The following is a 13,280-nucleotide window of genomic DNA, read 5'->3' as shown; positions in this document are numbered from 1 at the left end:
AAAAAAAAAAAAAAAAAAAAAAAAAAAAAAAAAAAAGAAAAAAAGGAGGCCAAAAACGATAGTATTTGTAACTAGAAAATGATATATAAGGTGATTTATTTGATTGGCTTAGATACAGAGAAAAAAGATTTGATGAATTCAAGAACACCATATATCAATATAATAGAAACAATAAATAAAAAAAGAAGATATGAACCTTATCCAATCCCAAATCACAAAGATAATTGTTTTAAAAGGATCATCATTAAAAATAAAATTAAAAAAAAAAAAAAAAAAAAAAGGAGCGTGGAAAGAGTGCTTACAACTACGGGATCCTCTATATCGAGCATTCCAATATTATTGACCAACATGTCGCCATATTCTCCAATGCACCAAACCGTCACTCGAACAAGACTTTCCTGCTTAACATATCAGCATAGGCATAAAGGCACGCCCACTTGTATACTTGGTGTGGGGGGAACAATTTGGTGTTTACTTATCAGAAGAGAATGATCAATACCTGCTCGCTAGATATCTGAAATGCTCTGTACAAGGCCCTTACAGTATACCCATGAAGGTCAGATGCATTGCTTATCACGACAATAAGGCCATGCCATACTTCATCTTTTACAAAATTTCCAGCCTACTAAGCAATGCAGCAATATCAGAGTTTTTATCAGAGGGAATATGAAACTTTATGAAACTTAATGTGCTGTAAAACTTGATGGCAAGTTCTTGGGATGTCACGGCTCTTTGGATCAACAAAATTGAACAGATTCACGGAGAATTTATGAAACAAGATAAAGATAAATGAGAAGACCTAAAACAGGAGTCAGCACCGAATGATAAGAAACAAGGCACTCAACAAATATAACATCATCGAGAACATTTAAAATTGGTGGTATGAATAAGAAATCTGTGCAGTGCATATTGAAAACTACGTTGTTATTGAGAAAAATGAACACATCCAACTTCTCAACCGAAACTGTGCAGTAGAAAGAATTATGGCACAGTTCACATTCAGCAAACTCGAAATAGAAAATTAAAAGACTTTGGATTGATATCTCACTAATACCATTTACACCCTCAAAGAGACCATAATCAAGCTTAGAGGAAAATCAGAGATAATCAAGATAAACATATGAAAATTCAAATTATACCTCAGAGAGAACCTTCAGCATCTGATCGATGTACCATATTTTCTCTGGGGAGTACCTGAAGCACCAGGATAAGTGCTAATTAGAACAATCGTCCCTAGATAGCTATCTTTTTTTTTATTCCTTTTTTTTTTTTTTTTTTTTTTCCCCTATAAGAGAGTAAGTTGAATCAAGTTAATTTCTAAATCCTAATACACTCAGGTGATCCGAAGACAAAAGAAAAATGGAAAACTTCCTATAAAAGAAAGGCAAATGGAAAAGGAAGAAAAAAGATTATGGTTCTATAAGAAAATGAAAACTAACAAAATACCATATTTCGAGAAAATTAGTCGAGTAAATAAAAATAAAAAAATAAAAAAATAAATAAACTTGGAATCGTAATCCACTTAGAACCTGTTCATTTCTTTTTGGTTTAACTTGAAGTTATCACCTTTGACCTCTAACCAATGCAATTCTAGATGTTTCCACATGAAATCAGAAAATATTGGCTCGTTTAAAACATTATAAGAAACCACTGACTTCCAACTTTATAAAGGATGAATTATAAGAAGGGAAGGTGAGGCCTCCACCCAACTTCAAAGGAGATACAACAAGGCTCTTGAATCAGATGAAATATAGGAGGAGAGAAATCATTAAACTGTCGTATGCAAGAACACCAGAAGAATCAAGAATGACAAAACTATCCTAAATTTCAATATCCAATTATCCAAATTGTAAGGCATCACCTATTCCTTTCCAACCACAACCCTACAAACTAGCCCAGCAACGTTGAAAAGTTATTAAAGCCAACTTGCAAGAAGGTGGGAGAGAGGAGAGGCGTCACAAGAGAAGAGGGAATGTAAACTTGTTTCCACCTTTTAACTGAAAAAAATGACTAGAAAAAAGCTGATATTCAAAAAGAACATTAACCAAATAGCTCACTTTGCAACAATTGAGCAAATTTTTGCAGTAAGATCTCCCTTAAATTCTTGATCAGCAACTTCCAGGTAGTCAATAAGCTCTTTGGTCAGAGGCTTGACATTGCTCTCATTCACTAGAAGGTAAACAAGTTCAAGGGCCCTCTTCCGAATTGAAGCATCTGAATCCTGAGATGAAACAAATTCAAAATGTTTTGAAACATGCCTAATTGACTGTTTCCTCCACAGATTCACATACAAATTGATCGAGAAGGCTATAAGTAGTTACATGTTGATCCAAATTTTCTGTGAATTACCCCAACCATAACCTGTACCAGACTTCGACATTAGCCTATTTCCAGTACCATGCACAGTTCATCCAAAGATTTGCTATAAATTGTCGTTCTCAAAAAATTTACAAATACTCAAAAAGATAAATTTAAGATAAGGAAAAAAAAAACCCCACGTGGGAATCTGTGATTAATATCTCAAACTCCCATCACTTCACTTATAGCTAGTTTAAGAATTTATGAATGAGCAATGGCCTGTGCAGTCAGAGAATGATGGGAAAAATTGGAAGGCAACATTCATTTATAATTCGTACCAGGAAAAGAAGATTTAACAAAGAAAGAATAATACAAACATGGAAAAGTTAAAAAAAAAAAAATTAAAAAAAAAATTAAAAAAAAAAAACAAAGAAAAAAGCTCTAAATGTACAAGAATAACGAAGTACCTTTACACATTCCAAGATAGTTGCCCGATGTCTCTGCACTGCTTGACCATCTACAGTGATAGCCTTCATAAGCATGTTCAATGCTACATATCTAAGAAACATTCCAAGAGCAAGATGTTGATTTGTTGATTGTGCGACTAAGAAATTATGAGAAGCTTTATATTATTGGAGACTACTTGGTAAACAATTACAAAATGAATTCTAGAAATGCATTCAATCTATAGTTAGGCAAGTGGCCAAACATTATAAACACCCTTATTCAATAACCTCCATTTCAATAAGTTATGTCGACAGTGAGGCACTAAAACCTCCTCTTTTTGACAAATATATTTGGATTAAGCTCCACAGGAACTCATCCTTTTGTAAGTTTTCACCAAACAAATAAAAAGTTCTAGAACTATTAGTAAGCAGAAGGAACCAAATGATTATTTCACACGATTTCATATACAATATGCAATAGCATTCTCATGGAAGTAATATACAATGAAATAGCTCTCAAGTTTTATCAAAAGAACCTGATATTGTTATCACGATTAGACAAGAATCTGCCCAAGATATTGATAGCAAGCACACGTAAGCCGCCACTATCTTCAATACTCATAATAGTTTCAACACATTCATATAGAATAGCATTCCCTGCGTTTTTGTTTGATTCTGTTTTTGTTGCCACCTAAGAAAAAACACGTCAAATTTAGAAAGGAAACAGGAAGGAGAAAGGTTACAAGTAAATGTCAAAACAAATCAGTAGTGGACAGATATCAGTACAAACCAGAATAACTTAGAGCAGCTAAAATATGGACAAAACAAACAGAAACTGGGTGAAATAATGTTTAGCAAAGAAACAAGATTGGATCCACCATCACAATTTATGCCAAAATAAAATTGTAAATCTACAAATAAAAAGGCGAAATTTTTCTCCCACATAGTAAGAAAATAAAATACAATAAGAGCGACATAAGAATGACCTAAGTTTGATAAGATGTTGCCTAACTCTACTAGTGCATAAAATGTAGAAACTTTGGCTGATGCTTACTCACACAATACAAGGGGCGGTTGGAATAAGAAATTAAAATAGATAGTGGATCTACGTCTTGAAATAAGAATACAGTTGAGATATCTTTTCTCTACGGTGAAATAACCTGCCAAATGCTTGAAAATAATATGACAGGAAAATAAGGGTCACCATTGTAACTGGCTATAACTTACCTGCGCAAGTATATCATTCATGTAGTCACTAGCATCTGCATCTTCATGGCCCAAGACACGCAAAAACTTAAGCAACCGGATGTGGAGAAATGGGTCCGTTATTCCAGCAATATCATACTCAGGGGCATATGGACTATTAACCAAATCCTTCAGTGTCTTGACTGCACCCTCTGTGGACTTCTGTATCATGGTAAAATACAATTTTCTTTTAGAAACAAAGACCAAGACCATAGCTCCATCGTTTCAACCTAATATGAAACATTGTTGTGTCCCAAAAAAAACTCATCTTAAGAAAATATAACATTGTAAACCTTTTATATAAATTAAACTACTGCAAGAGTCACTGAGAACATAAGCTATTGCTTACATATTTTTCAAAAAAATGATAAGAAACAATGCTTACATTCAAAATATTAGAACATAAGAAACAGTAGACTAGTGTCGGTGTTAGAACTTATCGAGTATTGAAATTCAACCCATATATCCATGATCAACGAGTTGGGTTTTTCTTTACGGATAGAATCAATTAAATTGTGTGCTGGTTAGCTAAAACGTTCGGAAGAGAGATTGGAATTGGTTGGCTGAGGCTGGTGTATCATAAATGAGCCCGAGTGAAATGAACTACAATACATAATTCAACATCACATCCAACAGTGCAAAGAAATACACATAATAGTAATGCTACATGTTGAAAAAGATTCATATTTCTAGATGACATCCAGCAAGAACAAAATAGACCAGCAGTTTCAGCATAGTCAATCACCAAGATCAGGAGGACATGGACAAATCATGCAGACATGAATATGTGAACCAATAACGGCGCAGTAAAATACCTTACGAAAATATTCAAGGGCTTCTGAACTGTGTTTGCAAAGCTCTGTACACAATTGAACTCCAGTTATCATAACCCCGTGGTGCTTTTCTTTCAGTAAGGAGGCAGCAGGGTTAACAAAATTTTCTGCAAGGTCTGGTACTTTCCTTATAATCCTAATTGAACACAATGCTGCCTGCACTCACCATCGGAAGCTCTCAAATTACGAGAATAGAACCTTTTTAGTATTTGAGAAAATTCATAAAGAACAAATGGGAAAAAAATCCTTAGTTAACTATATGAATTACAACAGAAGCAGTAGTGTAAGATATATATATAATGAAAAAAAAAATGATTTTCATCAAGGAAAAATGATAGAATATACAGGCACAAAAAACAGGAAAAGTCCTCAAAAAGGACCCTGACTACAAGAAGTGACTCTAGTCAAGCCGAGAAATAGAGGCCCAAGAGAAACAGAGAATCTAAAAAGGAACCAAAGATCTCTCATGCCCTCTGAAGATTCTGTTGTCTCTCACCCCAAAGCCCCCACAAAATAGCACACACCCCAGTCATCAACAAAACCCGTCTTTTACCACAAAAGGACGGATGAAGGAAAAACTCCTCAAACGCCTCCCAGCAACTCCAGCTGCTAACAAAGCTGAAGTTGAACACCTCAAAAAAATTGTGTCACACTGTCTGAGCAAAAACACAACTCCACATGACATGATTCAGTCTGTAACAAGTTCTTACAACCGAATCAAGTCTATTTCATCTATATGGAAAAACTGTGTTTCTAAATGATATTATTCCAATAAATTAGCAAAAATTCATCAAATGTGATGACTAAAACTAAATAACTTTTATCCTCAAACAGGAAAAGTGGAACTTGAACATATTACCCGACCTTTAAATCAGAAAAAATTCTAATTAAAACACTGCAGATTACTACTTAGAAAACTTACTTTCTTCCTAATGTTTGGGTCCCGAAACTGTAGAAGTCTTTCAACTTCTGGTGCAAGATCACGAGCCATTTCAGCTGAACAAATATTTCCTAAAGCACAGAGAGCAAGTCCTACGATATACTGGTTTGAGTGGTTGAGATCTCTGAGAGCAATTAAGGTTAAGGAAAATGCAAAAGCTTAAATTCTTCCTCCTTAAATGTTCATGCAGATAATATACCTCAAATAGTTCTCTGAAAAATGAACTTCCAAGACAAATAATCAAGATTTAGGATCACTAATGTGAAAATGATGAAGAATGGATACTGTTTTAATGAGTTTGTGACCAACATCAGAACTTCTTGTCTTTCATCTAGAAGTAACATGAGGCCAAGATACCCAATTCTCTTTTCTGGGAAACCAGCAGAGGCAATCAACTTCAAGCATTCCATTTGACCAAAATGTGTGGGATAACCAAGCATATGAATGAACATGAGCTTGGCAAGGTTTCGATGCCTATAGTCATGATCATTCTCATCAATGGCAGCTCGAATAGCAGCACACTCTTTTCGAATTACCGCACGTTCCTCTGCTGCAGTTTTACAAGCACGAATGGCCCGAATCATGTCCCTGTATTAAAGCATCAAGTAATAGCCGTATGATAAACATAGTCTTTGGCTAAAGATGCTTATAAAAGATATCAATGCCACAAATATGTCAACCATTTACTAATTATGCTTTTTTTTTTTAAAGGAACTGAACTTTACTTCATTTGCTAATTACAGACCCATAGGTGAAGCTCAACGTAAAAACATGAAGAAACTGGGGAAAAAAGGGAAGATTTAATATTAAGAAATAAATGTAGCACTTTCTGCATAGTGTATAGTAACTGCACAGTTAAAACCTTAGGATGCAACATGAAGACGCATAAAAATTTCTTTTATTTGAAAGAGGTTTCAGAATTGATTACTACATCAGAAGCTTAAAAGACTGCTAATCCACAAAATTCCTTGAGAAATTCGCGAATCAGGCCAGATAAAATACTTAAGAATTGGATCAGAAGAACACCTTGTTGCAATTTTATATGAAAGATTTCTCATTGCTAATTGTGCATGGATTTACACTTGCGTCAAATGTAATAAACATTTTTATTGCAAACAAGAAGAAAGACTTTCGAAGGGGTTATAGAAGAGCCGCACTTCTCATGACGACAACGGATAACCGTTAATAAATGGATGACGAGAACTAACAATCCAAAACATTGTTGGGAGTGATAATTCAAAGAACATGCTTCACGGTTTATGCATAGCTTCCCTCGTATTTCAATAACTGACTCGGTATTCGCCTCTAAATCTACCCCGCTTCGAACTTATTGACTGGACGCCACTAATTAAACCCAACAAGCATGAAAATGCTGCTGGAAAACCCAACCTAAGCACTCGTTACCATTCCCAAAAAGAGAAAAACGCAGCTTCAGCAGCAAAATTCCCAGTATTGACATAAAAAACGGTGTTATACTCAAACTCCTCAGTCATGAATTACCTAGTTCCGCAAGAATTCCATTCCAAAACACCAAAAGAAAAACGGAAAACGGTCCAAAAACAACAGCTGGAACAAATGAGAATTGAAATATAGTAGAAAAGTGATCCGCGAAAGAGTACACTGCGGTTGCAAGCTTACCTGAGACGCGTCCCAGAGGAAAAGGGATTCATGATTAAGTCCAGGTCGAAGCTCCAAGAAAGGGATAGAAGATCGGAATGAATAGATGGAGCAGGGCGTAATTGAGCAAAGGTGTGGAGATTATGCAACGATTTTGAATGCTGTGAATAAGAAATCCGAGATCCCAACGGGTTTTGGAGAGATCTGAGATGGGGAGTAGAGAGAGTTTGGATCTGAAGATGTGTTCAAGCTTGTGTCGGGCTCCTCCTTCCCGCTTCTGATGAATGCGCCAAGCTCTCTTCGACGCTGTGATCAAAAACTTAGAACATCAAAATTAAAGTATAAATAAATAAATATATATATATAAGAAATAAATGGGAATGAAATGAACCGAAAAACACAAGCACGGGAGAATTCTTTCCTTTTTTTTCCTTTTTTCTTTTTTTTTTTCTTTTTTTCTTTTTTTCTTTTTTTTGAGAAGTTTTTATTAACGTTACCGGTATGGCGGGTTAACTGGATCACAGCCGATCCTGAGTGGATGAATCTGGCACAAGTCTTCTCTGTCTATCATGCACTTCCTTCCGACGACCGTCTTCTAGTCTTCTACGGAACTAAACGACGTCGTTTCGATAGCATTTGCACTTGATTTAGTTAGGAAACAAAATAGTATCTCTATTTTAATTATTTTTTATTGCTGTTTAAGAAAAAAAAAATGATTCCAAATGGTACGTTGATTAGATAAACAAGACTTGTTCCTACAACTATAAACATACAAATTTTACAAACTTGGAATTTCATTTTTTTCTAATATTCCAAATTTACCCTTTCTTTACGAATTTTATAATACTATATACCGAAACAATAATGTTATGTTTTAGATGAAGTTGGTATGAGTAATGATAAATTATTGATAGAACGTGTTTGTATAGATATACTAATGATCTACCAATATTAAACCTGAATCATTTTAATGATGGTTGATATACTAACAATGTAATTAAAAATTATTCGCCATTAGCTTCAACTTAAAAATGAGGATATAAAAAGAAAGATAAACTTCTCAAAATCTCAATCAATATAACATTCTTATGAAACATTAAGGCATCGAGCAAAATAATAGGCGATCAATATTTACAATGCAGGGCAGAAATAATTGCAATTTTAAACCACAGCCCCACTCTCTTCCCATCTTGCAAGCAAGTTGTAATGGACACAAATAAAGACAACTCGTAAGGCTTGGCTTTCAACAATAAGTTGTAATTTGCTCTACTGCAACAATAAAAGAATCATTATAGAAAGAAGCATCAAATCAGAGGCTTTATGCAATGCGGCCAAGAAAGAGTTGTTCTTCCTATACAAGTTAATAATGCTGCCCCCCAACACTATTGACATCTCGAGGAGAGGACAATTTTAGTGGGCGTCAGAAGCTATAAATGATGCTGTTGTTATTATATACAAAAGGAAACTCTAGTTGCTGCTGAGGATATTGACCAAAATACCAAATATCACTCTTCAAGTTATAAAACCGCCTCAACTGCTGATTCAGCAAGGGCCTTTCCGTGCACCAATTCTTATAAAGGATCCTTTGGAAGAAGCAAGCCTTCGAGTGGATTGTGAGAATGATCATCCACACTACGAACCCTTCAACTCGCTCCGCTTCCACCAAATCCTGTCTAAGAAGAAGCAAGCACTCGAGTGATGTGGGTAATACTCTCAAAACACACTTTCAAAGGAAACACGCATTTGGGGTAGTTGCCGAGGTCTTGGACGTGAAGTAGAGGCAAGGCCTTGCAGCAATTTCACGACGTCGGAAGTGTCATCAAGGTAGAACTTCGCCTTGCTTGGCTTTCGCCCAACAGTGCAGGCAAAAATTTCTGGTGCGGAAGGCAGTGAAGGACTAGAGACAATGCTTGATATGCTCTCGAACATATCTTCATCTGATCTATCATCTCCGATGCACATCACAAAATCAGGTGGTCTTCCACTATCTACCATTCTCGAGAGAACCTTTTCTGCGACCAACCCTTTGCTTACTCCCTGCGAGTAATAACAACAGCTCAAGAATATATTACACTGAAGGGATGATAATTTGATGAGATAGATAAGGAAGAACCCGACAATAAAAAAGAATACCTGTGGCTTCACTTCAACAATATGTTGACCCCTTTTAACAACGGCTGGTTCGTTGGCAAGTACGTTTTCTAGATGGTCCAGCAATTCCTTAGCTTGACAGGATCCGAAGTCAGAATCGGCATCTTGATGATGCCAGACTAAAGCACTCTCTTTTGGTTCTATGCACGACCCATCAGTTGCTTCTGTATATGATCTCATCACTGGCTCTACAATTTTAATCCAATCCAGATCAGAAGACACTGGACTGGTTTCCCATTCTGAAGTTCCACCCCACCTACAAAAAATAAGAAGCTTAGAAATTGAACCAAAGAAACTTGTAATATTAAAAAGCTCAACATGAATCGAACATTTTGAGCAAATACCTTATAAAGTACCCATGTTCTGCTGCAATCCCCAACATCTCACAAGAGGCAAACCATTCACCTAAAGAACTTCTCCCCCTCCCACTAACAATGAACACAGTGTTACAGGGGTCATTGCAAAGCGTAGTCAAGACGGAGATAACTTCTGGGCTCGGTGTCTTAATTATGGAGCTTTGCGGAATAATAGTGCCATCGTAATCCAAAAATATCGCCCTTCTATGTGTTCTCTTATAAGCTGAGACAATGTGATCAATTGTTAACTTCCTAAACCCAGGAGAAAGAGAAACAACTCTAAAACGCAGACCCAAGCCAATTCCCCAGCACCGTTTACTATAGTGATCTTGGCATGCTCTCTCTAAATCCAGCATAAAACTTCGAGACCAATATCCTATATCATGGGAACTGACATATCGATAATGTTTCTCATGCCGCAACTGCTTCTCTGACTCCGGCATGGTAATGGCCAATTCCAAGGCATCCGCGACAGCATCAATGTCCCAAGGGTTAACCCTGATAGCTCCACTTAAAGAAGGCGAGCAACCAATAAACTCGGACACTACAAGCATACTCGTCCGAGGAGAACCAACTTGTAAGCCCATAGCCTTATCCATAAAAGGAGTTCCTTGCCTACAAACAATATACTTGTATGGAACCAAATTCATACCATCCCTTACAGCACTCACTATGCAGCATTCTGCTAATGCATAATAAGCAGTCTTCTCAAAACGTGGAACAGGGCGATCAATCAGAATTACAGGTTTGTAGTTATTTGAACCATAAGCTTCATTGATCCTTTCAGCAGCCAAGTAGGTTTCCTTCTGAGCTTCATGTACATCTTTACCTGATCCCCTTGCAGGGTTCACTATTTGAACCAGGACTAATTTGCCTCGCAACTCAGGACGTTGCCGTAAAAGCTGTTCAACAGCGAGAAGCTTCAGGCTTATGCCCTTAAAAATGTCCATGTCATCAATACCAAGAATTAATTTCTTCCCCATGAATTGATCTCGAACTTCTCTGACTTTAGCAGATGTAGATGGAAGATTCATCACCGATTCCAGCCGACCCATGTGAATGCCTACAGGAAGAATTTTGATATATACCGTGCGGCCATAATAATCTAGTCCAATATGTCCCCGCTTAGATTCATAGTCCAGGCCCAACATTCTGCTACAGCATGAGAGGAAGTGACGAGCATAATCAAACGTATGAAAACCAACTAAATCACAGTTTAGCAGGCCACGGAGAATCTCATCCCGAACTGGTAAAGTTCGATAGATTTCTGATGACGGAAACGGGCTATGCAGAAAAAATCCAAGTTTAACTCGATTGTAGCGCTTCCTTAAAAATGTTGGAAGAACCATTAAATGGTAATCATGAACCCAAACAGAATCTTCTTCAGGATTGATGATTTCCATCACCTTGTCAGCAAATATTTTATTTGCAGAAACATAGGCTTGCCAAAGCAGCCGATCGAAGCGATCACCGTGCTCTGGGCACATTGGTAGCATGTAATGGAATAAGGGCCATATCTGTTGTTTGCAGAACCCAAGATAAAATTTCTTCTGTAGATCATGTGGTAGAAATGTAGGTACACAATTAAAATTGTCAAAAAGCTTCTGAGCAACCTCTTCCTGGTCGTTGGCGTCGATTTCAACCTTGAGGGAACCCACGTATATAACCTCCATCTCAGGTGAAAACCCATTCTTTAATTGCAATAAAATTGAATCCTCATCAAAACTGAAGCACCATTTGCCAGATTGCCCGTCTTTTTTAGCTTGCAAGGGCAACATATTTGCAACTATGATTTTGCGCTCACGGCATACAGATGAAGACTCCGAATCTCCGTCATTGCTCCCATAGTCATCCATTTCTGAAATAATTCCAGGAACAGTCATTACCCGTGGTAGGGGTCTAGGTGTACGAGGAAGATCAAGTAAATCTCCAGAAGCCAGGTCCAAAAAATTTGTGGGGGATCTTGATGCCATGAGTTTCCACTACTTCTCTTATCTCTTAGTTACCAATCAAACAAAGGGAAGAAGAAAGACAAGAACTTGATCTGCAAGTAAAGTGCAGGTACTCTCAAACCTATACAAGGGGCAACAATCCAAAATGTTAAATCCACAGTTTTACTAGATAAAATTCACTTACGCGAAAATATGCTAGATCAGAAATTCCGAGCATCCAAGTAGAGACTCGAGTAGGCACAACCTATATGTGCTAGAAAACTAGAATTGATATTTAACAAAAAAAAAAAATAGTGGAGTTGCAGAAAACCAAATCAACCATAAACAGCAGGAGGCCAAGGAAGAAATTATCTGAGCTAATTATTATCAGAAAAAACCAAGATGATTCATAAATAGAGAACAAGAGAACAAAGCATTCACAAAGGAATCCCTCAAAACAACCAACCAATTCAAAAATGAATCTGCTAAAATGCACTGACGTTTCACAAAAAGCATTACATGTGGGTAGGAAGCTCATTCTAGCACAATCCTATCTAGCCACTCGGCTTATAATACTGCAACAACGCAACGCGTTTTGGTAAAATAGAGGAGGGTCGTTGGGGCGCTTAAGCCACCCAGACAGAAACAACGAATGAGTCCTTATACAGGCAGGCCACAGGTTGGGGTCATTCATGATCCGAACAGTGGCACATAGATATTGACGATTGCAATTATTCATTCCAAGCGACTTCGTGCTTACTATACTCTGTCACTCACTCCCAACTTCCAAGGCAGTCTTATTTTTGAAAAAACAAATGTGTAAATATATATGGCAAAGGAAATTTTTCTTGCTGGCAGAAAATAATGCATGCATTAACTTCACTCTTCTGAAAGAGGGAAAAAAGAGAGAACAAACAAGCTTCCAATCAGGAATTTCAGATCCAATTAAATTCGGCCAACAACTTTTTCCAGCTATATACGAACAGTAAATCTGTCCGATACACCAATAAAGTTTAATTCGACGAAAAGACCAAATGGATAAAATGTTGGCGATCGTTACTGTATAACATTAAGGAGAAACCAAAACGAAACACCGGCAACGACATCTGTAAACTACGAAACATGAACTGTGAAGATTAAACTTCGCGAGTGGGGCGTGACCGCGTGTCCGTATATGCAAAGAACAAAGGAACAACAAGACTGTTGAAAAAACCACCACTCAGCGACCACATTTCTAGATCTCAGTGTAAGAGAACACAATCACATCAAGAACAATCCGAAAATGAAACAATGAGATAAATTCACGAACCACTGAACAGCAATTTGATCAAACACATTCCCAGCTCAAGCAAACAAATTACACGAGAAGAAACGAATAACTCGCACACATACATATAAACACAAATTTCATTTTCCTAAACAGAAAATTAAAAATTAAAAATTAAAAAAAAAAAAAAAAAAAA

The 13,280-nt window shown here is 36.8% G+C and overlaps 2 protein-coding genes across 2 annotated transcripts in view; both read right to left on the bottom strand.

Annotated features, from left to right (window-relative positions):
* The window catches only part of LOC111447333 (AP-1 complex subunit gamma-2-like), a 13,124-nt gene extending 5,412 nt beyond the window's left edge, over positions 1–7,712 (bottom strand). The window contains exons 1-11 of the mRNA XM_023086440.1: positions 7,401–7,712; positions 6,048–6,350; positions 5,745–5,886; positions 4,805–4,978; positions 3,972–4,151; positions 3,281–3,435; positions 2,766–2,856; positions 2,058–2,221; positions 1,140–1,194; positions 500–622; positions 303–398 (exon numbers count right to left, since the gene is read on the bottom strand). Coding sequence (XP_022942208.1) covers positions 303–398; positions 500–622; positions 1,140–1,194; positions 2,058–2,221; positions 2,766–2,856; positions 3,281–3,435; positions 3,972–4,151; positions 4,805–4,978; positions 5,745–5,886; positions 6,048–6,350; positions 7,401–7,432 — 1,515 coding nt within the window. The 5' untranslated portion in view covers positions 7,433–7,712. The remainder of the gene's footprint in view (positions 1–302; positions 399–499; positions 623–1,139; positions 1,195–2,057; positions 2,222–2,765; positions 2,857–3,280; positions 3,436–3,971; positions 4,152–4,804; positions 4,979–5,744; positions 5,887–6,047; positions 6,351–7,400) is intronic.
* An 891-nt stretch (positions 7,713–8,603) lies between these two features.
* The window catches only part of LOC111447423 (probable alpha,alpha-trehalose-phosphate synthase [UDP-forming] 9), a 6,210-nt gene continuing 1,533 nt past the window's right edge, over positions 8,604–13,280 (bottom strand). Inside the window, exons 2-4 of the mRNA XM_023086589.1 lie at positions 9,875–11,959; positions 9,513–9,786; positions 8,604–9,416 (exon numbers count right to left, since the gene is read on the bottom strand). Of these exons, the coding sequence (XP_022942357.1) occupies positions 9,093–9,416; positions 9,513–9,786; positions 9,875–11,859 (2,583 nt within the window). The 5' untranslated portion in view covers positions 11,860–11,959 and the 3' untranslated portion in view covers positions 8,604–9,092. The remainder of the gene's footprint in view (positions 9,417–9,512; positions 9,787–9,874; positions 11,960–13,280) is intronic.

The sequence above is a fragment of the Cucurbita moschata genome, unplaced genomic scaffold (genome assembly GCF_002738365.1).
Source record: "Cucurbita moschata cultivar Rifu unplaced genomic scaffold, Cmos_1.0 Cmo_Scf00009, whole genome shotgun sequence".
NCBI classification, from domain to species: domain Eukaryota; kingdom Viridiplantae; phylum Streptophyta; class Magnoliopsida; order Cucurbitales; family Cucurbitaceae; genus Cucurbita; species Cucurbita moschata.
Note: the sequence above shows the minus strand (reverse complement) of the source record. Positions and strands in the feature narration are given on the sequence as shown.